Below are 26330 nucleotides of genomic sequence, written 5' to 3' on the forward strand. Positions count from 1 at the left end.
CTTCAGATATAAATCCTTCTGCAGAGCCAATATGGAGGAACTTGATACATGGTTAATGTTATTATTTATAGCACTGTGGATCCTTAGTCATATATTATGTACTCTGTTCATGGTCCCCATGTAACTTTCTTGCTACAGTCAACTACTGTTATAGAGATCACCATGTGATGATGAAACAATGCAATGGGGAAACAAGGATATTTGTTAACAGGAGAAATCACTTACATGAGAAGCTGGGAAGATGAGAAGCTCTCTGAACTGTGGCCAGTATCCAAGAGAGAGAGATTTACTTTCTCTTCCCCTTTTATCTCTCCCCTCTCCCACATACCCCTGTCCCTGCCCCAAAGGGGTGTGGACAGTATCTTGGGTATGTGAGCTTTCCCCTACAACCCTGCCTTCATCAATTCTAGTCCCTACCATGATTCATTGTATTCTTTGCTTCTTTTGTTCTCATATTATATTTTGACATTTATTTATCTATATATTTATTTATTTATAGTGATATATTTTCTATCATCTAATAAAGCCACTGAAGATCAGAATTCAAACTAGTTAGCCATAGACGCTGGGCAGTGGTGGCATACAACTTTAATCCTAGGACTCAGGAGATGGATCTCTGTGAGTTCTAGGCCACCTAGGGCTACATGAGAGTGAATTAATCTAACAGAAAAACAGAACTCATTCCTTTAATCCCAGTACTAGAGAGGTATATAAGGTAGGATCAGAGTCTCAGATTCAGGCATTCATTCCCCAGCCACGGTGAGGACAGGAAGGCAATTAGTCTCCAGTCACATTGAGATCAGGATTGCACCAGCTCTGATAGATGTAAGAGCTCTCTGGTAGATTGGCTGCTTTGCTTCTCTGATCTTCAACTTGAACCCAAATATCTGTCTTTGAGTTTATATTATTCATGCTACATTTATTTATTTTTGTTCATTTCCTCCCGTGATTATTTTCTAGAATAGTAAATAATGTGGCATAGATTTAAAATAAACACTGCTAGCTAACAGATCTTGACAGTAACTGAGCCCGGGGTCTTTGGTAGCTACATTTCCCTATTTAGCTGTTCTCCCCAATATTCAGCATCTGTGGTTTGGCAATAAAAGTTATGCCATGATAATGGTTGTGTTATATCTTAATGGTAACTCATAAATGTGAATTTTAATTGTTTCCTTATTATAAATGTTATAACACTATTCTTTGATCCCAGAAACAATTCAGAAGAGACTGTAGGAACATTTTTTCAGCTATAGTACTTAAGTCAAAGGTAAAATGTAAGTATGGCTTTAATAATGTAATCAGAAGGACATAGTAAAGTAAAAATTCCACAAAATTATGACCTAGATCTGGCTCTGTAAGTAAATAGATGGGATTTAGGGAACTTGTCATACACTAATCTAGTCATCTGACATGTTAGAGAAGGGAGCCAAGTCAAATAGAAATGAAGAGGGTGTACTCCACAGAGTTGCTGTGGGGATTAGCTGGGTATAATGAATGAAGAATGTGTAGAGCAAAGTCTGGCACACTTAAGACAGAAAGATTATCTCCTCTTCAGACTGGTGTAAAACTGAACAAGACAGCACCAAACCATAGGGTTAGCACAATTTCTGCATCCAACCATCAGCAAGGTAGATGAGAGTTTCTGGTCTTCAGAGGAAGCCTTTCCCAATCAGGGGTCCTCACTTACCGTCAAAGAAAGGCAGGTGTGAGAACTTGAACAATTCTGGCTCTGGCAAGATACCCAGAGGATAAAGTACATCTCTTTCCAAAACACTTATGACTTCACTATCATTCTATCCTTTGTATGTGCCAGAAATCATGTCATAGTGTTCTTCAACTGCACACACTCCTTTATCTGTCTCATTCTTTAGTCTCTAATTCTGCAAAGTTTAGACCTTGTCTTTTTGTTCTTCTTTTCTCCACTTGAGAATCATCAAAAAAAACCTTCCATTTTCAGCTTATCTTCTCTTTAGCTATATTCTGATAATGCTGCATTTTTAAAGCCTTTTGAAAGTAGTGATTGCTTCTTTTCTCAACTCCTATATTATGGGAACTGGCCATTTTTTTTTCTTTTTCAGGAAAACATTCACTTCCAATCTCAGTGTCTCAGACTTTTTAAGAGCTTATATTTTATTACCCCTATCTCTTTTGTTCTCTCTCTCTCTCTCTCATCTCTCTCTCTCCTTCCCTCCTTTCCTTCCTCACTATCCTCTATCTTAGTTAGGGTTTCTATTGCTATAAAGAGACAACGTGACCACAGCAACTGTCAGAAAGGAAAAAAATTTAATTGCTGTTGCTTACATTTTCAGAGGCTTACTCTACTATCATGATGGTGCAACATGGTGGATGTAGGTAGAAATGATGTCAAAGCTGTCCAGTGTCCTACATCTTGGCTTGTAGGCAACAGGAAGTTGTGTGTCTCACTGGGAGTAGCTTGAGCATAGGTGACCATAAAACCCACCCCCATAGTGACACATTTCCTCCAAGGTCACACCCACTCTAACAAAGCCACACCTCCTGATAGTGCCATTCCATTTGAGGACCATTTTCTTTCAAACCACTCCCCTCTTTCTGTGCATGTGTGTGTGCCTGTCTCTGCCTGTTTTTCTTTCTCTTTGTAACACACACATTCTCTGTATGTGTTCTTTCTTTGTGTGTGTGTACCTGTGTCTGTGTGTGGGGGTTCCTATGCAATTCTAGAGACTCTCAGCATTCATTTAAATAATTGCATATGCTCCACTGTGATACCTTAACTTTCTCTTTTGTCCCTTCCTTGGGAATGTATTTCTGTGTCCTTGCCTTGATCTTATCATTTTTCCTCCTACAAATCCTATGAGATTCAGACATTCTTTTTTTTATTTTTTAGAATAGGTTTCTTCGTGTAGTTCTGGAGACAGTCCTGGAAGTGGCTCTTGTAGACCAGGTTGGTCTTGAACTCACAGAGATCTGCCTACCTCTGCATCCCAAGTGCTGGGATTAAAGGTGTGCACCACCATCTCCTGGCTCAAACATTCTATCTTGCAATTACTACTTTTGTTTTCCCTTACTACAGTAGGACTCTGACAATACATAACCAACAACCCACCAGCCCATCCCTGTGATTTCTGGTTTTCCTATCTCCCTTCTCTTCAATTCCACAATAATTTGTCTTAAATATTGCTTACCATTAATGTGTGGAATATCAACTTCCTGAACTTATCTAACTTGAAAGTGATCAAGAAAGCATCCAGGTCCCATTCTCTTCTGCCCCCCAAACCTTTGTATTCCCTCATGTTTTCTTTGTCAACTATGTTGTTGTCCTTATTATATAAATAAATAAACAAATAAAGATTTTAGATTACATCTGCCTCAACTACCTGACTACTATCTTTTTCCTCATCTGTCCTTTATATAAAGGCATTTTTGGTGCTATGTGCTTTCAGTTTCTTCTTTCTTTCCTACTCTTTCTTTCATCCTTCCTTCCTTCCTTTCTTTCTTTCTCTCTTTCTTGGGCCTATTACTAGTAGTCTCTCATTTCACTTATTATACCATTTGACATAGTTGAGTACATTTTTAAAAAATGCATTGTCTTCATATCTCTTACTTTGATTTTTTTTGTTATATTTGTCTTTTCTTGTAAACTCCTTCCCATATCCCTGATTTTCCCCAATACTATTTTTACACATTCTGGTGAGTCAGGGATGAGGGGGAAGTGATTGTGCCCAGTCTTCAAACCTTTCAGACTACTTTTTCCTGTCTCATTTCATTTCATGGCTTTAAATATCATTTGCAAGATGCGGAAACTTTGTCAACCTATTTAATTTTGCTGAGCTTCAATCTTCCCTTCAAAATATTGGTACAGAGTGTATGATCAGGATTTGTAGAGACCCAGCACAATAAAATACTTAAAGTAGGGAAGCTACTACTCAAGGATTTGTTCACAAATAAATTGCAGGATTTAAAGAGCAGTTAAGGTTTTTAATCTGTACTCAGACTTGTATAAGACTTATCTATACTTGACTAAGTACTGTGACAGTGGTTTTATTTGAAGTGAAAATTTAAATTAATTAGAATATTTTGAGTGTTATCAGAAACCAAACATTCTAGAAAAATGTGTTTTATTTCAATGTAGACTTTAGCCAATGCTTTATTACTCTTTAAGAGAATAACTGGGCATCACTGTCTCATCTTCATACCATAAGTGTAGGAATAAAAGAGCTTAGTTTATTGTAGGCACCCCATAAGTGTTAATTTCTTTGTGTCTGCTTTCAGAGATTATTTCCCATCAACATTGAATTTTAATAGATTTTGTATGCTTCAGAGAATCTAGATTCTTCCTTTACACCATGACGATGACAACTTTTACAAAAGAAACCATTTAACTGGAGCTGGCTTACAGTTTCATAGGTTTAGTCCAGTATTGCCATGGTGGGAGGGAGGTATGGTGGCACACAGGCAAACATAGTACTGAAGAGGGAGCTGAGAGTTCTATATCTACATCATTGGGTAGCACACACACACACACACACACACACAGAGAGAGAGAGAGAGAGAGAGAGAGAGAGAGAGAGAGAGAGAGAGAGAGAGAGACTGAGACTGGGCTGACTTGGACTTTTGAAACTTCAAAGCCCACCCTTAGTGACATTCTTCCTCCAACAAGTCCATACCTATCCCAACAATGCCACAGCCACTCCATTAAAGCCACTTTCTCAAGTAGTGCCCCTCCCTAATAACCAGTCATTCATATTGGAGCCTATGAGAGCCATTCCTATTCAAGCCACCATACTTACTATCAGGTCATGATAAGAAAGTATGGTGTTTCATGGTGTTTTTTAGTTGTGGAGTACTGAAGTAATATTGCAACAGGATTTTAGAAGATGGATTCTTTGTGATATCTGTTTGTATTTTTTACTTTAGAATGTAATGCAAGAGACTTTCTCAAAATTGTTTTCAAGGATGCAGCTGTTACTAATAATTCCTTCCTTCCTTCCTTCCTCTCTCCCTCTCTTTCTTTTTTTTTTCTTTCCTTGGTGTATATTTGGTATAGGATCTTGCTACGTAACCCTTAAAATTTACTATGTCGCCCTGTTGGACTTGAATTTGGGATCCATCTGTCTCAGCTTCCCAAGTGCTAAGAATACATGTTTCATTAATGATATAAGCCTTTAATAGTAAATTTAATCTTTGAGACATTATTTGTTTGGAGACTTCAGTAAGTTATGCTCAGGTTTTTTTTTCATTGAAAAATCAGAAATAATAATTAATTACATTAAATGGAATAAAGTATGAAAGTATGGAATAAGAAAGTTAAAGTTGATGAGCTTGAGAATTCTTTAACACACACACACACCCACACACACACTAATTGTTATGCAGTCCTGGCTGATATTCCCAAGTCTAAGTATACAGTAAGTATACTTTCTCTTCCTTGACTGAACAATACTATATACACATCAGGTAAATAAGACTCTGCTTCTTTCTCTCTCTTTTTTTTTATAGATCTTTATTTATTTATTAAATATACAGTGTTCAGCCTGCATGTATGGTTGGACACCAGAAGAGGGCACCAGATCTCATTATAGAAGGTTGTGAGCCACCATGTGGTTGCTGGGAATTGAACTCAGGACCTCTGGAAGAGCAGCCAATGCTTTTAACCTCTGAGCCATCTCTCCAGCCACAAGGCTTTGTTTCTTAAATGTTAAGGAATAATGTGAAATATGTCAGCAGATAGCTTACTAGAAACAACTTTGATTACAGAAAAGACAGCTTTAAAAGTCTACATTCTTTTCCCATTTGATTACTAAGTGCTTCAAATAATTTTCCAGTTTATGTTTATCTCACAGAAAATGTATAATCATATAAATAAGCACTTATGTTTTAAAGGAATTACTTGCTCAACTCAGTGATTTCCCAAAAGCACTGTAAACTTGTGTTCATCTTCAACATCTTCAACTTAAAACCATGATACACAGAAGGCTAAAAGAGACAGAATTTGATTGTAGATTGGGAACTAGTGGCTTTCTTGGTTTTGCCATTAGAATCATGTCTTGCTAGAATATGTTGATGATTTTATTTTTAATTAAAATTACATTTATTTATTTCATGTGGATATGCACATGCTATGGAGTGTGTGTATAGAGGTTAAAGGACAAATTCTGTCCTTTCACTGTGTGGATTCCAGAGATTGAACTCAGGTTTCTAGGCCTAAAAAGAAATGAATTTACCAATGGAGCCATTTTTGCTGACTTGTAATATGTTCACGATCTTTTGAACAGTCCATGGAAGGTAACAGGGATATTAGTCTCCACCTCAGCCCTTGCAACTTCACTCAAGTCTTTGGCATTCAGAATCAGGAGATATGCAGGCTTCTGTTCTGTTCCAGGGCTCACCACCACGCTCAGAACTACACCTGTTAATTAGGCAGTTTTGGAAATTTGAAATCAGGTCTTAAGATTATCTTGTATTGAAATGATATAGATAGAAAGGTGGTATTACATTAACAAACAGAGAAAACCATGTGACTTAGCTTATTCTGGCTCTTCATTACCTGGCTATGCGATCACTTCAAGGACTCCTCTAAACTCTTTCTTCCTGGACTGGCACCATCCCAGGAAAGGAGTGACCTTGTCTTTTCTCTTATAGCTGCAACCATAGTATCTTACTACAATGACTACATCAAAGTAGGAACTCATTAATGCTAACTAAGTTAATGGTTTGGGTTTTTATCTGTAATATAAGAATATAGTCTTTGTTCTATTTACTACAAAAAGTTATGATAAACTAAAAATTTATGCTTTGAAACTTTTAAGGCAGAAGAGAGTGTTATAGTCATAATTTTCAAGACCTATATGCAAGTTTAATACTTTCAGACAAAATGAAAACATACATTTTACAATTTTGAATGTGTGCTATGAATGAAAAAAGGACTGATCAGAAAATGGCCACCCAATTATTTATTTCATTATTTTACAGTTTCCCATATTATGATAAATTAATCCCATAGTATAATATATTTCTCTGTCCTTACATTAATTTTTAAAGGCTATTTTATTATTTTTAAGCGTATCAGTGTTTTACCTGCATGAATGTCTGTGGACCTGTATGTCTGGTGCTCATACAGGCCGGAAGAGGGTGCTGGATCACCTGCATTATTGGTGATTGTGATAAATATGTGGGCACTGAGAATTGAAACCAGTTTTCAGCAAGAGCGGGCAGTGCTCTTAACCACTGTCCCAGCTCTCTCTGCTCCCTAGTATTAAGTTGAGACTCAGACTATGTAATGCAGTTGCTCAATTATATGCTGAGACTCTGAATTCTTTCCAGGTCCCAAATTATTAAACAAAGAGAGAAAGAAACAAACACTAGATTTCCAGAGCTGCACATTAATTGGATCTGCTAGAGTATTCTATTTCCTTTCTTAGAACTCTACCTGCATTTTCAGAAATATAATTTTGTCGGGAAAAACAGATACCTAAAATTCTTGCTGTCACACACTTTTCTTATCCCTTCCATTCAGAGCTCCACTATGCCACAAATGGTGTTTTATTGTGGTGGTTTTTGTTGTTATTTGTTGTTGTTGTTGTTTTCTAGTAGCAATCAATAACATCTGACCACAGATAAAAGTCACTTTCAATGAAATTTCAGTTCTTGAGTGGTGTATCAATCACAGTTTAAGAATCACTTTCGAAGGTTAAGGAATAATTAGCCTAACTCCTTTCCTAATATCAAACACACAGAGTTTCAGCATAAAGGGAAGTTCAGACACACGCATTGCTGTTATTACCATCATCCTCTTCCAGGGCATCTGGATGAGAAACAAAGATGGGTTCAGATGGGTAAGAATCCGGCTCTTGCCACATCCAGATTTCTTTAGTTTTGACATTCAGCTTACAGAGCTGTTTGTGTCCAAGAAAAAAGCAATTGGTTAATTAATGAGCTCCTTTACTTGACAACCACACGACTAAAAGCTACATTGGGTGTTAGTAAGGTGCTTCATTACCTTGTCTGGAACAAAGTGATTCAACCCAAGTCCGTAAGCATAGGTATAAGGTTTCCCCCCATATTTCTGATAGTTGATTTGAGGAAATTCAAAGGCTTCAAAATAGAACACGGACATAGGAAAACTCAATCTCTTTAAGTAGAATATCTGTTCCCTTCTCAGTGATGCTTTCTCTAGATCATCTTACCTTGACGGGGTCCTGAAAAGAGAACCTCAGGTTCCAGCCAGATGGTCTCATCACTGCACAGAATGGCTGTGGCAGTTGTATGGGCAAGTGTGACTAAATTCCTGCCTGTATCAGCCTTAGAAAGAAGATAACAGAGACCTCTGTGAGCAGGGAAGGAAATTCAAGTACCTATAAATGAAGACTTCTCAAATTTTGTCCCCTCTTTTCAGAGATCATCATGCAGGAAGGATCAACAAAATAAGAAGCAGACTAGGTGGCTGACTACTGTATCAGACTTGAAAGTCTCTCAGATGGCATATTGGTAGGTTATAAGTAACCCACTGGAAACACATTGTTGGGTTAAATGTCTGCCTCTATGTCACACAAATTTCCTTTTAAGAATGAGCTGCTGTCTTTGTCTTCATTTAAATTCTTAGCCCTTCACCCAGATCATTGAGAAGTGTTGTAGCTCCAAAGCCCTGTGATCAAACCAATTGCTACATGTGATAGTCATATTAATTAGCTTAAAATTCTAGATAATGGTCTTAGACTTTAGAAAACATGTAATATGACACTATCCTGTCCTAAAATGTAGCCAATCCATCAGGCAAATTAGTTTCTTAACTACTTATTTATTTGTATGCTAGGCACCATGCTATGTGCTAGGAGGTCAAAGGGTATTTAGATATTCTCCGATTGTCTACAAATTATCTATTACAAATAAAGTTGGCATAACTGAAAACATCTTGGCCATTTGATTACTTCATGATCACTTATTGAACATCTATTATAGACCATGGATTATATTGGGAGTTGGGGAGATAACTCTAAGAAGGGCTGAAATGGCCCATGTAGCATGTGAATGTGGAATTTCTGAAAACACATGAAAGCATTATAATCCAGAACTTTTGTAATACTATAGTATAAAGGAGAATATAGGTAGCACTTGCTTGTGGGTAGAAGGGGTTGCTGGGGGCAGGGGAGGAGGGAAGGGAGAGGGAACTGGGATTGACCTGTACAACAAGCTTGTTTCTAATTTAAATAAAAATCAAACACACACACACACACACACACACACACACACACACACACACACACAAGAAAGACAAGGCCTAAGAACAGCCTGAATTTGAAATTTGACTCCAGTTTAAAACCAAGAACAAGACTTTAAATCTCAGGAGGAAATAAAGATGGTCCAGAGAGTAAGAGTGGAATAGAGAGACTTAGCATGCTAGAGACTTGTATATCAGCAGGTTTGGCTGGAAAATTGTTCCTGTGACAGTGAGAAGCAGAAGTTTTGAAACCCTGGTAAGACTGAAGCCTGAACCAGAGAAATCCAGATTGTGGGGTTGGAGTTACAGCCTGGAAGCATGAAGATGGCTTTCTGCTTTTACCCATTCAGATTTTCTGGAGGCTCTGAATTTTAGACAAGGTGACATGGCTCTGATGGGGGATGGTCTTCTGCGTATATGTTTGTCTCATTGGTTGATAAATAAAGCACTGTTGGAAAATATGGAAACAAGATAGGTGGGACTAGGAGAGATGGAGGATTCTGGGAAATGGAGGCACAGAGAGTCACCAAGTAGGACTTGAGAGGAGTAGGAGGTCCAGACCCTTTCTCTGGTAAGAGAAGACCACATGGAAATACTCAGATTAGCAGTTATGGGTTAACAATTAAGTCAGAGCTAGCCAATAAGAAACTATAACAGACAATCAACAGTTTTGTAATTAATATGGTGTCTCGTGTGTTATTTGGGGGCTGAGACAGTGGTGGGACCCAGGCAGTTGACAGGAAAGAGCATATGCTACAAAATGGTCCCAGCAACATGCAGCATAAATTTCCACTTAAAACTTAACAAAAACTTTAAAAGGGATTTTTAGAAACACAACAGAAACAGAACAGAGAGAAGCGTGGCTTCTTGGTAGCAGCATTTTCTTGGGTGGGCTCTGTTTTGCTAGAGACAAGCAAGACTCACATAGTTCCTGACTTGGCATAAGTGGCAAAAAAACTGCAAGGCTCTTTTAAGAGGCTCCACTACCAAACATGAATGGTGTATATGAGCAGCTGGCAGTGGCAGTGGCCACATCTTCAAGTAGGCAGCATGCTGCTTGATGGCAGCATAGACCAAGGCAGGTGGAAAACTTATGCACACCAGGTTGGAAAAACAGCAGTTAAAACAGTTGCAGCTTTAATTTTAGCAATGCTGTTTAGCAGATAAAAGATGCAAGGATAGAAAAAGATAAAGATATACAGTAAAGACAGATTCAGATGAAGTAAAACTTCTAAAGGATTTACAGTGTGTTTGAAAATATACATAGGCTTGGGAGAGAAAAGAAAAGGAAAAAAGAGATAGAGTAGCTGGGTGTGGTGGCACACACCTTTGATCCCAGAACTAGGGAGACATTGGCAAGAAGATCTCTGTGATTTCAAGGTCAGCCTGTTGTACAGACTGAGTTCAAGGGCAGCCAAAGTCACACAGAGAAATCCTTTCTCAAAAAACAAAAAATAAAATAGAGTAATAATAATAAATAAATAAACCACATAAAGATGGAAAATACAAAGAGAGTCTGGATACCTCATGATATTGCATTGTCTTTGAATTATTTGACTGCTGAGGAAATAGAACAACTGCTAGAAGAAATGTTGCTGGATTAATCCAACGTATATATTTTTTAAATGCTTTGACTTCAAAATTTAACTATAAAGATTTGTTGCTTTGGAAAAGAGTTTCTGCTTTTGTTTCCACAGAAAGTGAAAAGCTGTGGTTTTCTTCCAGACTAATATGGTTTGATCAAGCAAGACCTCCTGAAGCAGTGACCCAGGTGATACAATATCCAAAAACAACTGAGATGATGAAGTCACACACCACTACAACCAGGATTTCTTGGTCTTCTTAGGATCCCCAAGACAGTCCACCCTAACAGCAGAAAGTAGTTTGGAGAGAACAATGCCCATATTCCAAAATTTTGTTAATAAATGTTTGTTTTCATTTAAATGGGGTTAGTTATAAATGGTAATTGTCACAGCCAATCTCCTTTAGAAAGAACAAAAAGGGGAATAGGATATAGAAATGAAAACTTTGTATTCGAATGGATTTTCATTTATTGACACAATTGTGATATATATATTTCTCCTCTTGTTTAGGTATTGTTTAGGTACTTATACAGATCTTTTAAAATGTACTGCATAAGTAAATAGACATTTTATATAGTCACCTATAATAGTCAAAACTCGGGCTAGTTAGGTTTTCTAGATATACAGAGATATACTTGAGATATTCTTCAAACCTTTCAAAGATCTTCAGAATATGGCATTTTAAATGTTTTCAGGTTTTTCAAGATAGTGAGACACAACTGCTCCTGGCACACCAATTATGTCTGAGAGGAAGATGGACATCAAAGAAACTCGTTATGGAGTTTGTTTTCAACATGACAAGATTAACCATTTGAGCAAGAAACTGCTCTTGCCTGGACTGTTTGATAAACTGAATATGCAGGACCTACAGGAAAGTGACTGCTGAATTTGCAAAACAAGACAGTCATGAAGGGTTCCTGCTTCATGGAAGAGTTTGCCAGACATTCTACAGGACACAGATAAATGACTGAAAATCTGCCAATACAGGTGGATAGTTTAAAATTTCCTGGTTTCTGAGAAATCTGCCAGACACACTGTGGCTGATGGGCTGAAGATGGATGCTCCAATGTTACAGAGGAACTTTGGGTGACTGGCTAGGAGCAAGATGTTTCTATCAATTCTAGAATTTATATATTATCCTTCTGTAGTCTTTGATGGAGTTGAAGACAGATAGTTATGGTTATAGTTTTCCTTAGTTAGGATTAAAGATAAATTGCATATAAGACTTTAGACTCACAAAGACAGAATAGATGATAGAATATTTTCTATAAATTTTGCTAAATGTTAATGGACTAAATATTACAGTTCCTACTTGATAGCTGTTTTGTTATATATTTTACTATGTTAAAGTTAAAACCCTTATTTTTATTTAGACAGAAAAGATGAGATGATGGGGAATGGTCTTCTATGTTTATGTTTGTCTTATTGGTTGATGAATAAAGCACTGTTGGCAAATAGGAAAGCAGGATAGGTGGGACTAGGAGAGGTGGAGGATTCTTGGAAATAGAGGCACAGTCAGTCACCCTGTAGGACACAAGAAGAGTAAGAGGTCCATACCCTTTCTCCAGTAAGAGAAGACCACATGGGAATACTTAGATTGGCAGTTATGGGTTAATAATTAAGTCAAAGGTAGCCAATAAGAAACCATAGAAGACAACCAACAGCTTTATTATTAATATAGTGTCTCATGTATTATTTGGAGGCTGAGACAGCCAGACCTACACAAAGAAACTGTGTCTCAAACACAAACAAACAAAAAAGAAAACAAAGAAGGAAAAGGAAAAGGGGAGGTGGTTGTTGGTAACTTGAACTTTGAGATTCAGAAGCAGGAAGAGATGTCATGCAGGCTACTTTAAAAGAATATGTCAAATCAATAAGGACACAAAAAGGTAGTATGGGAGACTGAATTATAGGGCCTTTCAGAAAAAGCTAGATGTAGGTGCAGTGGTACCTCGTTGAGGCAACATGTGTTGAGAGGACTTGGTGAGGATATTATGTGTATTAACTATGGTCTGTTAAGAATAACAGTGAAGGGTGATCTGAGAGAGATAGAGGAAGGGGAAAATTGTTGGAGTGGTGTATCTACTGCAAGGATGAGAAAGATAAGCTCTAGTAAGGAAGACAAATATTTAGGAAATAGGTACAGATGCCGGAGAGTGGTGTATGAAGATGTAGGTACAGATGCTGGTGGGTGGTATATGAGGCAGCAGGAGTCTGTGATTCTTTTCTGATTAATTTGTTTCAGATGAAGAGAAAGCATCATCAATATTAAATATGAAGGTGGAGTGGGAGGCATAATAGTGAGGAGAGGAGGGGGAATTTTTTTACCATGTTTTGTTCATTTTTTAAATTAACTTTTTACATTCCAATTCCAGCTCCCCCCCCCACTCCTTTCCTTGAAAGATGGGGATATTTAACTAGCAAAGTAAGACAATATGTAAAGATAGGAAATGAAGTAGTAAGATTTTTGGTCAGACATTTAAAGTTGAACCAATTAACATGACTGTGTGTTTACAGCACTTTGATTAAACTCAGAGATACAAATATAGAGAGGACAGGATAGATAATGTAATTGAACTATTGTGTGATTTTTGACAAGTTTGATAAAGAGGTTAAATAAAGGATTATCTAAAAGGATGGTCACAATCATTGACTGTGAAAGATAAATTGAATGAAAAGGGAAAGTGACTGTTTCAGGTAATAAAGGATAGTAAGTGATATGTTCAATGGAATGAAATTTTTGTAATAGGAGTGGTAGCAGGGCAGGCAATATTAAAATATAAGAGGTACAACTAGAGCATGGAGTGAATGGGATTGAAAGAGCATTGAAATTGCAGAAGAGCATTTATATTATAAAAGGGATTTTTAGCTTTGGACTGTCTACTACCCAATCTGTCCTCCATGCCATTCCCAGAGGGACCCATGTCATAAGCCCAGCAACACACACTTGAACTTTGCCAAGGAGCCCTTTCCAATTATGTGCTACCCAGAGTGTGATAAAGAAAACCCCTGTACAGTCTCACTCAAATCCATCTTTCCAGCTGCTCTTACAAACTCCAGCCTTTCTTTTTCTCACAAGAAGCATCCCAGGGACTCTGTTATACTTCTCCATTAAGTCCTGTTTGCTCACTTGCTCTTTCTTTCTTTCTTTCTTTCTTTTTCTTTCTTTCTTTCTTTCTTTCTTTCTTTCTTTCTTTCTTTCTTTCTTTCTTTCTTTCTTTCTTTTTCTTTCTCTCTCTCTCCTCCTCTTCCTCCTCCTCCTCCTTTTTTTTTGGTAAAACTCTGCAGAGCCCAGTTTCATCCAATTGTTATTCTTTATCAGCTTGCAGATATGCTTACAGGCAAGAGAATTACCTTCTAAGTTGGGTTTGCTTTCCTCTGCCTTTGATTTAAGTCTTTACTTCAATGTATCTTCCTTAATACCTTTTGTTCAAACAGGGAGCACACAGACAAGAAAAGTATGTTATATGCTCATGTGTTTACATGAGAAAATCATATTTTTCTTGGCTTTGACTTATATTTCTATTTCACTAAAAATTCTGGATGTTATTCTGAAACACCAAGGAAAGAGACCAAAATGTAGAAGTAAAGAGATGGTTGTGTGGGGTTCAGAAAGCCAACCCTCCAAACATTCATGAAAACTGTGTTTTCTGATTCTAGATCAGCCATTCTTTTAAGTCACAAAGTTCATTTAAAAGCATCATTTCTTAATGGTAGTATAGACCTACTGATTCCTACTGCATTTCATAGATGGGTAACGGCCAGGTTCAGAGTGGGCTTTCCCCTAAATCACCTTATCTACTTAAGCAGAGTCTCACAGTTACCTTCAAACTTCTCATTTCCAAAGGAAGATTAAACTCACATCACAGAGAAAGAAATGCCGGGAGCTCAGAAGACCTTTGTGTCAGATACCTTCTATTCTCCAGGTTACTTTTTTTTTTGAAAATCACCCCTCTATCGAGTTCATGGATTCCTGCTTTCTTTTACCTTATGAAGAGAGTATTTAAGACTCAACTTTTAGTTTCATGTTTTTTAAGAGTTGTTATTTATACATTAATTAATTTGAATCCTATTTCTCTTGTGCCTACTGCAGTTATTTCAGTCACCAAACCTCCAAAGGAATAATCCGAATTCCCATAACTAATATTATTTTTGTTGTCTAATGGCATCTTCAGATTTATAGAAAACCAAATTTCCTTTGCCAACGAACCTAGTTCTTGCAAGAATGCTTTCTGATCTTTCATTTCTCCACATTTAAAATTATTTAGAATATTTATACAACTGACAAATGATGCTAGGAGTAACTGGATCTATAGTCACTAAGTATGCTTTCAAAGGGATTTTGTGACTGAAAAAGTCACAGAATTAGTATCAAGAAAAGTACATCTCATCTGGATTCTGTGGAAGTCCTCTTTCATAAATCACTGCATTTTTTCAGTTTCAGTTTCCTCATTTGTAAAATGAGAGGTTTAGTTAGTATTTTTAAAGCTCCTCCCAGTTCTGAAATTTTGAGATTACATGTATAAGCATGACAGTTTCTGAGAGAGATGAAACTCAGTTTATGTGTGAAATCCTTGTAAAGGAAGTTACCTTGTCAATTGTCAAAGGAAGTACATATCTCCTGACTTCAGGCTGAGGAGCCTTCATGGCATTTCTTTTCACTTCTTCCCAGTTCTCACGTAAATTGGCTAAATATAAGTAATTATAAACAAATTCAAATCTGTGAAAACAAGGAGTCAACCATGAACACAATTACAAATAATTTGTCTTGTTTTGTTTTGAAGCAGGGTCTAATGTAGCACAAGCTGACCTTGTACTTAAGATCTTCCTGCCTCTCCCTCCCAAAAGCTGGGATTTAAGGCATGCACCACCACACCCAACCGATCACAAATAATTTTAGAGATGATTCATGATGTTGACAGCACATATGTCTGGTTGTTCTTTAGGCCACATCCTGAACTGCTGTTGACAAAAAAGAGTGTAAGAACCATTTCCTTCTACTCACTGAGGGGAAACAAAGAGGTCTGCCTCATGGATATGTTGCAGTAACAGTGGTCTTATATATGTTTTGTTCTGCTTCACTGTCTTCACTCTGTCTTTAGGAATCAATGCATTTTTAATGACTAACCTGAGAATAGCATGTCTGCTTCTCTTATTCAGAATTAGGGAGGGTTCAGGATATCTAACAGAGTTTGTGAAACTTAAACATACTTTTCAAGCCACAGAACCTGTTTCCAGGTCTGGTTCAGAACCAGTTGGCTTTCATTATCAACTATAGTTCTGATAGTCAGTCTATTTCTGATTTTTCTGAACTCTCGGATGATTATCAATTTCACTTGTTACTATTTCATACCACTCCCCTTTCCATATGTGGTTTACATTAAACAACAATGGCTTGCACCTCTGTTAAAACACTTTGTGTCCAGAAGAAACTGGAGATAGGGCAGTAATCCAACATGGTTTCTTACCCTTTCCAACAACAGAGATCTACAATCAGAAATCCATTGTCTTCGTAAGTATTGATATGATGAAAGAGATTGAAAGGGGAGGTCCTGTATTTATTATTGAGATATTTTCTTCTTCTTTTGTCAGCAACATGAAGCCAGACCTGGGAAAGTAGGGAAATACTTTGATAAATGTACAAAGGAAAGCATTATAAAATGCTTTTCTCAGTATTATAATTTAACAGATGAATAAATGAATCAGACGTACCCCCATGTTTTCATTGGACTCAAAACAATCCATGTAGTTGGCTCCCCAAAGACTCCATGAAGAAAGGAATTTGAAAAGATTAATTTTGACTGGAGTCTCCACAAAAACGATATAGTTAGGAGTCAGACCAAAACTGTTGAGAAACACAAATAAGCTTGTGAATGGGAGGGCTAGTTCTCGGTTATAAAGAAATAGGTCTACAAAAGTATATATAGTTATTCATATCTGCAATGCTTACATGAAATTAATTAGCTTTAAACTTAGTTTTTTTGCTAAGGAAATGTCCTGGTCAGGTACACAAAGGAGATCTTTAAATTTGATCTAATCTTCAAATTACCTGTGTACATAAGATGGCTTGAACCGATCACTGCAGGGAAACTGCACAACAATCTCTGACTTGTTTATTGGATCTTCCTTGTCTGAAATAAAGTGGTTTTAAAGGCTTTAGAATATCATTATCATGTTTTTCTTCTTCCTTTTCTTCATACAAAGTATTTAAAACAGCTTATACAAACAAAAATACATTTTCAGATGTGGCTGTCTTTTTTTCAGAGCTTGTTTTCATCTTCTCAAACATTGGGCCATCTTAGTGGAATGACATGTTGTTAACGGTGTCTTGAGTGAGGGGTGGTTACCTAAGGGTCCCACTAAGTTCCTTATGGGGTAAGGACAAAAATTTGTGGATCTTAGAAAGAAGTTTCACTCGGGAAAGTAAAGTGACAGTCGGAGAGCGAGGAGCCATTGACATACTGTCAGCTAAAGAATTGATGAAGAGGACAAATAAGTGGCAGCGAGGGTCCTAGACAGAAAGCAGCAGGTTCAGACCTGAGGGCATTTGCTGGGATGAAAATAAGTTACAGGTTGACATGAGAACAAAGATGCACCAGCCACAAACAGAATTAAAGAACATACACCCCAAATTTGATTTTAACGGACAAATCACTTTGAGTGAGGGCATGGGAGAAACTTCAGAGGTCTGACTCCACTCCTGGACTCTGGGTAAGACTTTTGTATAGTCTCTCCTTTACTCAGGCCTCCCTCTCTTTTCTGATTGGCCCTAGCCTGGGTATCCTCCCTTCAATAGGCTCTTTTCATTTAGCTTGTCTTTTGCGGTCAGAAACAGTTTCAGTCTCTTCCAGGGAGGGGGAGCCCCACCCTGTAAGCACCAAACTGCTCTTCTTTAAGAGGCCCATCTTGTTTCTCAGTTCTGTCCATATTATGATGACTTCCTTGCACTAATCTAGGAAAACCCAAACAGCAGCAAATCTGAAAAAACACACAGGGAAGAATACTGTGGAGTCACATCTTAGAATAAGTGGAGGTCAGGTTTAAGTACAGCAGTGGTTTAGTGTGGCCAAAACTCCCCATGGTATTGCAAATTTACTTAAAACTACAATATGGATTAGTGATATCAACTGTCCTGTCAAATAAGTACTATACGCAAGTACTATAAGTGCTAAAGTTCATGCATGAGAAAACAATTTAAGTGACTTCTTAAATCATGGCAATTGCCTCACTCCCAAAATTTTTTCAGTTTACCCATAGAGGGACTCAGTATTTTTGTTGGCATATAAAAAATGTTCAATAAATGGTAAACATAAACTCAAATAATTTAAATACACATATGCACTAGTTCTTGAAACATTGTAAAATATAACTTAGCCCTCAGAATTCTGGATTTGAAGCCATCATTGTTTATTGTGCTGCTTCTGGACATTAGTCACCTGGTAGGATAGGAATGACAAGTCTTATTGAGCCTGAGAATAAGCCTGATATTATGATCCATCCTGTATTTCCAGAATTTTTGATAACACACTCACCTGGCTGTAGTGGGGGTATCTTAACAATATTGTAGGCAATTGAAAAATTTTTCCCAAAGCAATTGCCAATATTATAAACAGTTCCATCACTTTCAATATGTGGATGAGCAGTGACGCCATTGACTGAGACATAGTTGCAAAGATCAACCTGTGGGATGAAAAATGAGTCTGGAGGGGTCCTGTCAGCCTCAGTTGTACACTGTGGGTATAGTATTGATATTGATGTTGTGTTTGTCAATAAACTAATGGTAAAATATCCAAACTCTTTTCTTCTACATCTTTGAAGGCAACATCATATTAATGTTATTTATAGTCCTGAATCCCATGACTGATAGCCTTTATCTCCTTTGTACTCCCATTTACAAATAAACACCTTAAAGTTTAACTGTAACTTTCCATCAGGAAAACCATTTACTTTAAATTTCTAGTCCATTATTTAAGCTTTCAGATTTACCCAACTGTGTTCCACTGCTCCCTTTGAAATTACTTACACTTCTGGATTACTAGTTCTGAGTTTAAAGATTTGCTGTAATTGTCCTAGTCATTTTTGAATTGCATAGTGATCAAGGGCATTTCTGATATTTAGTAGACAAGATCAAGACCATCAAGCCTCTGTAGTGTGTGAGACAGCCCTACTGTAAATAGCCATCTCCTGCCCGAAACTTTTACAGAGAGCTGATGCAAGTCTAGCCTAAAAGGAGTATTCTCAGTTTCTGCAAACATGCCCCTTATCTCTCCATCTCTGTGTCTTCAATAATGAAACTCTTCATTTTAGAATGTTCTTTGACCACAAATTCACAGAAATTACCCTGTATTCAGAAAATATACAAAAGTTCTACCTTTGATCTCTTTCTATACCCTAAACAACTCCCTTGAGACATACTTTTGCATCTGCTTTTCTTAGGTTTACATTTTCTTAAAAGATTCATCACATTCTGAACCCTGCAATTGGGTGCCTCTTTGATTTCCCTATCTAGAGGCTAAGCTTCCTAAAGACAGGCACAATACCTTACAAAATATGTTAATACATACTGGTTGAGATTATGTGTCTATTTTAAAAAATATTCAAGAAGACTGTGTAAGTTCTCAGCAATATGTCATTTTATAATATTTTGTTTTTTACTTTAAAATTTTTATTCATTTTACATATTAAACACATTTCCCCCTTTCTTCCCTTCTTCTGATCCCTCCTACCTCTCCTCCATCCCATTCCCCATCCACTCCTTGGAAAGCTTAAGGTGTCCCATAGGGAGTCAACAAAACCTGTCATATCAAGTTGAGACAGGACCAAGCCCCTCCCCACTGCATCAAGGCTGTTCAAGGAATTCCAACATAACTGCCTAGAAACACTAGTAGCAGGTTTTCAATATTAATAACTGTAATTTTTGAATACTGGTATTTATATCTTATGGGTTAGAGACAGTACTGAGTTACTCATTGATACATCCCTTGTATCTTACAAAAGTTTTGATACATGGAAAGGTATCAGAAAATATTTGTGCTACAAATGAACATAGGTTAGCTGTTTGGAGTTGTTTCCTCCTATCTATGTATTTAAAATGTCATAGATTAAGAAATAAATTTTATCATATGTTACATATCTAGCATCAAGAAGTTGAAACTTAATCTGCCTCATGTTCTTTTTGTTGAATTTATCCTAATGTTTTAATTCTAAGTTCCCAGTTTTATGTGCTTGAGCAATGTTCCCTGAGCACAGTGTCCTACCTGCTTAATTGTCTTCAAGGTCTCTGGGTTAACTTTTGTGATAAAGTTGGTCTCTGTACAGGCATAGTAATCTTCTCCCACTGGGTAGATATTTACAAGGGCATTGTCAGTAACCTCTACTCCTCGAAAGTAAGAAAAAAACCTGCAGAAGCAATTATTTTTCCAGTTCAATAACTTTAAAGCTACATGAACAAAAAAGGGCTGATATAAAATGCAGTTTGGTTTTATTAACCTGGAAAATATATTCTTGCAGGGGTCTGGGAAAGCACAGGTGCCAAATTCTGTTATGACAATCCTCTTCTCAGTCATTGCCCGAACATAAGCATCAGTGCGGATGAATCTTAGGGACATTGAGAAATGGAGAAAGGACATAAGTAGGCCATTCGTGGAGGATACACGAAGCTGGGAGTCACTCAGTGTGTTTCTATCAAATGGGAATCATGAACTCAAAAAGAATACAAAGAACCATTAGCCCTCTTTTATTGGGATGACCAAGAAAATAAAAGAACTTAAATTGAGTCTTCTAAACTTAACTGTGATTGATAGGGAAATGGAGGCACTGAAGGTTAACTGGTTGATATATGTGACTGCAACAGTGGCCAGAGTTAGACAAAGGGAATATCTCATATCACATCACAATCACACAGGGTGGTGGTTTTCATCAACTTGACATAAACTAGAGTCTTTGAGGGAAGAGAGAGCTTTAATTAATGAAGACACCTCCTCCGTCAAATTGCCTATAGAAATCCATGGGTCATTTAAAAAATTAATGATCGATGTGGGAGATTCCGGCCCTCACTGGGTGGTACCACCACAGAGCAGGTGGTATAAGAAGGCAGACAGAAGACTGGAATGATGGCTCAGCTATCATTGACTACTCTTCCAGAGGACTTTGATTCAATTACCAGTACCTATGTGGCAGCTCACAACTGTCTGTACTTCCACTCCAAGGGGATCTGACACCCTCTTCTGGCTTCTGTAGACAGTGCATGAACATGGCACAAAAGATATACAGGCAAGCAAACATACACATGAAATAAAAATTCCAAAAAGATTTAGAAAGAAATCAGAGAAAGAGGTAAAGAGAAGTAGGAAGAGGAAAAAAGGGAGAAAGGGAGAGAGAGAGGGAGAGGAGAGAGTGAGCAGGAGGATAGAGAGATAGGAAAGAAAACATGCAAACCAGTAGACAGTATTCCTTCATGGTCTTTGCTCCATTTCCTGACTCCTTCCTGACTTGGCTTCACCTATTGAAAAATTGTAAAGTGTAAGATGAAATAAATCCTTTCCTTCCCAAGTTGATTTTGGCCATCGTTTTTATTACAGAAATAGAAAACAAACTTGGAATACATGAGTACTTCACACATGTAACTCATCACATTATAGGACACAGTGTGCTGTGTTGTATTTCTTTCATTGATCTTATGTTTTTCTTTAAGAATTTATTGTATACTTTAAAACTTAGTTAGTATTAAATTTTATCTCTTACACAGGCTAATCTACTGAGCCATTTCCCAGACTAGCTGGCAAATGTTGCCTAAGGTTTGTCACATGGAGGGTAAAGTAAATTCTGATTTTGTGTGTTTATGAAGAGGAGTGTATATGAAAATATACATTAGAAGGTATAAGAAAGCTTTTTCTAAATTCCAAAATTACTTTCCCAATAAAACTTAGGCTTGGCAAGTCCTGCTTCTCTTTTGTCACAGTTCAAATCCTATTTCCACTTTCCCCTTACTCTTCCTTTGGTATCTCTTCAACATGCTTGAAATCCATTGTGATCATACCACTAATAAGCCTGAACATTCAAATAGGAATCAGGATATTTACTGTGTTGGTGTGATGGCTTCTTGGAATGACGGCTTTAGCAATAACTCTTTATCGTTATCATTATTAAAATTACTATTTCTATTACTATTATTATGCATGTTGTATCTGTCCAGCATGTATGTCTGTGTATTATATGTGTGCCTGTTGCCCACAGAGGCCAGACAGCATATCAAATCCACTTGGTCTGGAGTTGCAGACAGTTGTGAACTGCAGCTGCCACGGTATGAGAATTAAATCCTGGGATCTCTGGTAGAGCAGCTGCTGAGCCATTGCTTTAGCCCTTTAGCAAATAACTCTTCTTAGAAGCTTCCATATCTCTCTTCTCCCCATATGTCTCTTCTCTGTGTCTGTCTACCTCTGGTGTTTCTGTGATATACTTGGTCCCTTCCTCCTTTATTTTTCTTAGTCCTTAAAATTTTTTTTAAACTCTTCTGTTTTGTGTGTGTGTGAGTGTGCACAGGAACATGTACATGTGCCACTGAATGCATATAGAGATGAGAGGATAACTTGTTGGAATCAGTTTTCTCCTACTATGTGGGAATTGAACTCATGTGTCATCTTTAGTCATGAGTAGATTCTATTGAGTAGACTCTATAATTTCTTTCATTTTACATATGACAAATAGAAGAATTAGGGGCCAATTTCCTTCCAGAAGTCATCAGTGAAGACAAGCAGTGCCTGGTGTATTCGGTATTTGAAAAAACAGTCATGTTTGGTTCTGAGCTCTTGACCCTGATTATCTCATTTTAGCATTCTCAGGTGATCTTGCAGATATACAGACCTTCATAGACCACGAAGAAAGAAGAAATGAGTGTGGAGGTCTGCTCCATGTTCAGGAAGATGAAAGTTCCCACAGGAGGAAAACTGAGATAGGCTTTACTCTGTTGACCACAGTCATGGAATACAGTGCTAACTTACCTCCTATGGTATGTGACATGGCCCTCCTTAAAGTCAAACTTGTGCAAAAGGGCTTGTCCATCAAACAGGTGATAGAAGGGCTCAGATCCAACTTCAAAGAGCCCTGGCCCACATCGAAGGAGACTCCCAGTAAGCCAGAGGGGAATTCTACCTGCAGCAGAGTGAGATAATAGGTGGCACCACTTACTAGTTTCCCTAGCTACCTGTACATTTGTCATTTGTCAGCTTACCTTTGGATAGAACATCAAGTTTTCTTTTACAGTTAGGTGGATTGAAAAGTAGAGTGATTTTAGGAGAATAGGTCAAAATACTATAACTAGGTATGTTAATGTATTTATAAAAAACTTTTTTATTTTAATTCTGAGACAGGGTTTCACTGTGGCACAGTTTACAGACAAGACTGGCCTCAAATTCAGATTTCATCTGCCTATGTGTCTTGGGACTGAAATGAAAGTTGTGCAACACTATGGTCATCTAGAAAAAGCTTTTAAATGAAGGAATATGAATGCTGAGTTTTTAAAATCTAAAACTACCATTTTTCTTGGAGTGTGAATCAGCACCCTTTATGAAATTCATTCTATGTGGCAGAGAAGGTACAGGGTTTAGGTGTTAAGACCTGGACTCAGATGCAGGATATCCTTCTGTCCTCTCTAAGAGCCTTTGTTTTCTCACTTGAAAACTGAGGGGCATCCAAGATTGTCACCAGAGATTTCTATCTTCTACAATATGGCATGGTAATTCCTTTTATCACTAGAAAAGTATACATTTTTTCAATCCTTACAGGTCTTTATTTTCAAACAAGTGTATTGAAGCCTACAAGTCAAGTTCAGTAACCTTCCAGATGTTAGATTAAAAACTAGAAAATAATGTTTGCCTTAACTTAAAGCACATTCCTGATATTTGATACTAGAACTAGATTGTTAGCACTACCATCTAGTTGTGGAGTATTGACTACTCTTTTATAGAGCAGGAAGCAGAGGAAAGATTTGCCCAAGCACTGACATTTCCCATAGCATAATTTTATACCCAGCAAAGCCTGGCTGAATCACATAGGGTCTTCAGATAGAGCTGATATAGTAACAGTGACTACTATATAATACTGGGTTAGTCATTCTATCTAAATTACTTCTTAGTTGTTACAATATTTCCACAAAATAAATGTTGGTCTTTAGAAAGTGAAGGAACTGAGGTTCAAAAAATTTAAGCCACTGATAGGAAAAACAGATGGTGAAATAATTGGATTATAATATGACTGTAATCTGTAAGTGCTTCTGATGTAACAGGCATGACACCACCACACTTCAAGGAAAAACCCACTTGTCACTAGGCTTTCGCTTAAGAACTTTTTGGACAGACACTTAATACGACATTTTCTGTAAGGTGGGTATCGAAGGAGACACTGTCAGATTGAAGATGACAAAGGGTATAGTCTTTATTCTCAAGGAATTTCAGTTAAACAATGTGTGTATCTATAGTGAGGAAGTAGATAGAGGTAAATGAGAGTAGATAAATGCTTAATATTAAAATATGAAGTTCAAACCGATAACAGAAGCAATTCTTAAAGCCCTTAATGTCTTAAACCTGTTTTTTTCTTCTTACTCTTCATTTTTCTTCTAGGTTCAGGTCCCTCCAATTAAAAAAACAAACATTAATTCTGCATATATGTGCATGGGCATGTACCAAAGCAGGTATGTGGAGGTCAGAAGACAACTTGCAATTGGTTTTCTACATGTGGGTTTTAGGAGATAAACTCAGGTTTGTCAAGTTTAGTGGCAAGATACTTTAACTTTACCTGCTGAACTCTTTTACCTGCCTCATGGTCATTTTAAAATAAATTAATAAATCTTGGGCAGATAATACCTCACTAGACTGGTATTCAGATATATTTGATTTACTTTTATCTAACAAAAAATTTTAGAAAAAGACAAAACACATGAGGTCCATCCCTTGTATTGTGGAAACATAACCAGTACTGAGAGACCTGAATGAATATGAAACCTGAGAAGAATTATCTTGACAGAAAAGAAAGCTTCCAGAAGAGGCAGACTGTGGTGGCCTGAACCAAGTGCTCAGAGGCTAAAGCAAGAAGGGTGTCATGTTTTACACCAGCCTAGGCCATATATCAATTTAGAATATACAACAAGCAAATTAAGATCGAGACCAACCTGTGACATGAGCTGTTAATGGTGCTGACAGTTCCTCCACAGTTTCAAATAGCTTCTTGTAGCCACCAGCAGGATGCTCAATTCTGAAATGTGGGGTGATGAGAAAGAAGCCTGGGTTGGTTCTCAAAGAGTTCCAGGAGGGCAGAGGAGAAAGATCCTTTAAAAACTCCTTCCAGTTTGGTTGCAGTCAAGCCTACTTAGGGTTTTATTGGATGCTTCTCAGGCCCTTTCTTTCATGTCAAAGAAAATATCCCCACTTTTAATAACAGTGGCCATATAGTCCTAGACCTACTTTCTGCAATTTTTCATGCTCTTGAAGACATGTCAACTAGTCCTACTGTGTTCACATCTCTTCCTGAAATGTGACATCCACAATGTTTTTCTTAAGACATACCCTGCCCTAGAGACACACAGCTGAGGCATCTCTGACCTTCTCATGGACTCACTCATTCACACAAAATGAGATCAGCATTCAGGGTCAAGTGCACCCTTTGTTATTCACTGTACTATGCTATTGGTTCTTCACATAATTTCATGTTTCTACCAATTCTCAGGAGCTATAGTAATTTTAAGAAGTAGATCAAGAGATTCAGGTTCTGAACTGTTTTGTGTGTGCCTACTTTTTCTGTCTTATATTTGCTTCTGTTTTATAACTTCTTAAAGTGCAGTCCTGACTAGACCTCCTAATTCTATTTTTTAATCAATCACTTATTATTAAATACTTTATAAAAAGAATTTCATATTGCACATGAGCATTTAAATCTCTCAAAGTCACTGTGGGGTAAGTAGTATTATGACATTACTTCTGAAGTTGAAAAACCTTTAAGAATTAAGTATTTTAGACTTAAAAGCATATATGTAATTTTCCGGAGAAACACAGGTAGGATATGACCAGACAAGACATAAAACTCGTCTTTGTGTTCACAACTGCCTTCCAGTCCATTGCAATTCATATAGATCGCACCGCCATCATAATGCAAACTTTGTATATTCAGTTCACCACAGTGAGAAATATCTCCAGCCAGGCCCAAGGGCCTTCTTAAGCAAGCCATCACCTAATACTATCTCTTTAGAACATCCTGAAACACTCCATCTGCTACCACAATAGAAAATCTCTTAGAGATACTTACTGGATAGACATTTTTCTCCCAGAGAAGATTAGAGAGTTCTGGTACCAGCTGCAGGACAAGGAAGCGAGTCCTTAGCCAGGGCTTTTTTGTATGACATATAATCCCCTTGAAAGTGCGTGTAGTTCTGGGAATCCTCTCCACCCCTCAGCTGATGGAGGGTAACAGAAGTGGCTTTCAATACTTTAGATGCTTGCACATTATTTGGACGTGGTGTTCCCATAAAAATGTTTTGGCTGTTTTCCACAGACCTGGGTCCT

General features: G+C 37.4%; 1 protein-coding gene across 1 annotated transcript; it reads right to left on the reverse strand.

Annotated features, from left to right (window-relative positions):
* Positions 1–6236: 6236 nt before the first annotated feature.
* Positions 6237–26084, reverse strand: Rpe65 (retinoid isomerohydrolase RPE65). The gene is made up of 14 exons (XM_005086971.1): positions 26074–26084; positions 24944–25026; positions 22779–22929; positions 20269–20376; positions 20037–20178; positions 18312–18459; positions 16829–16910; positions 16492–16624; positions 16248–16387; positions 15370–15499; positions 8166–8280; positions 7979–8073; positions 7763–7874; positions 6237–6388 (listed from the first exon to the last, which is right to left on the reverse strand). The coding sequence occupies exons 1-14, from the start codon at positions 26082–26084 to the stop codon at positions 6237–6239; spliced, it is 1602 nt and encodes a 533-aa protein (XP_005087028.1).
* Positions 26085–26330: the final 246 nt, after the last annotated feature.

Source organism: Mesocricetus auratus, unplaced genomic scaffold (genome assembly GCF_017639785.1).
Source record: "Mesocricetus auratus isolate SY011 unplaced genomic scaffold, BCM_Maur_2.0 Super-Scaffold_100009, whole genome shotgun sequence".
Classification (NCBI taxonomy): Eukaryota; Metazoa; Chordata; class Mammalia; order Rodentia; family Cricetidae; genus Mesocricetus; species Mesocricetus auratus.

Bases quoted from the DNA above. Each gene is read 5' to 3' on its own strand.
- Rpe65 (XM_005086971.1), bottom strand. The intron at 16,625-16,828 runs GTAATTTGAAGA...GTTTCTCAACAG, and splicing joins AAGCCATCTTATGTACACAG to TTTTGGTCTGACTCCTAACT. The intron at 15,500-16,247 runs GTAAGAAACCAT...TTGTTTTCACAG, and splicing joins GATCTCTGTTGTTGGAAAGG to ATTTGAATTTGTTTATAATT.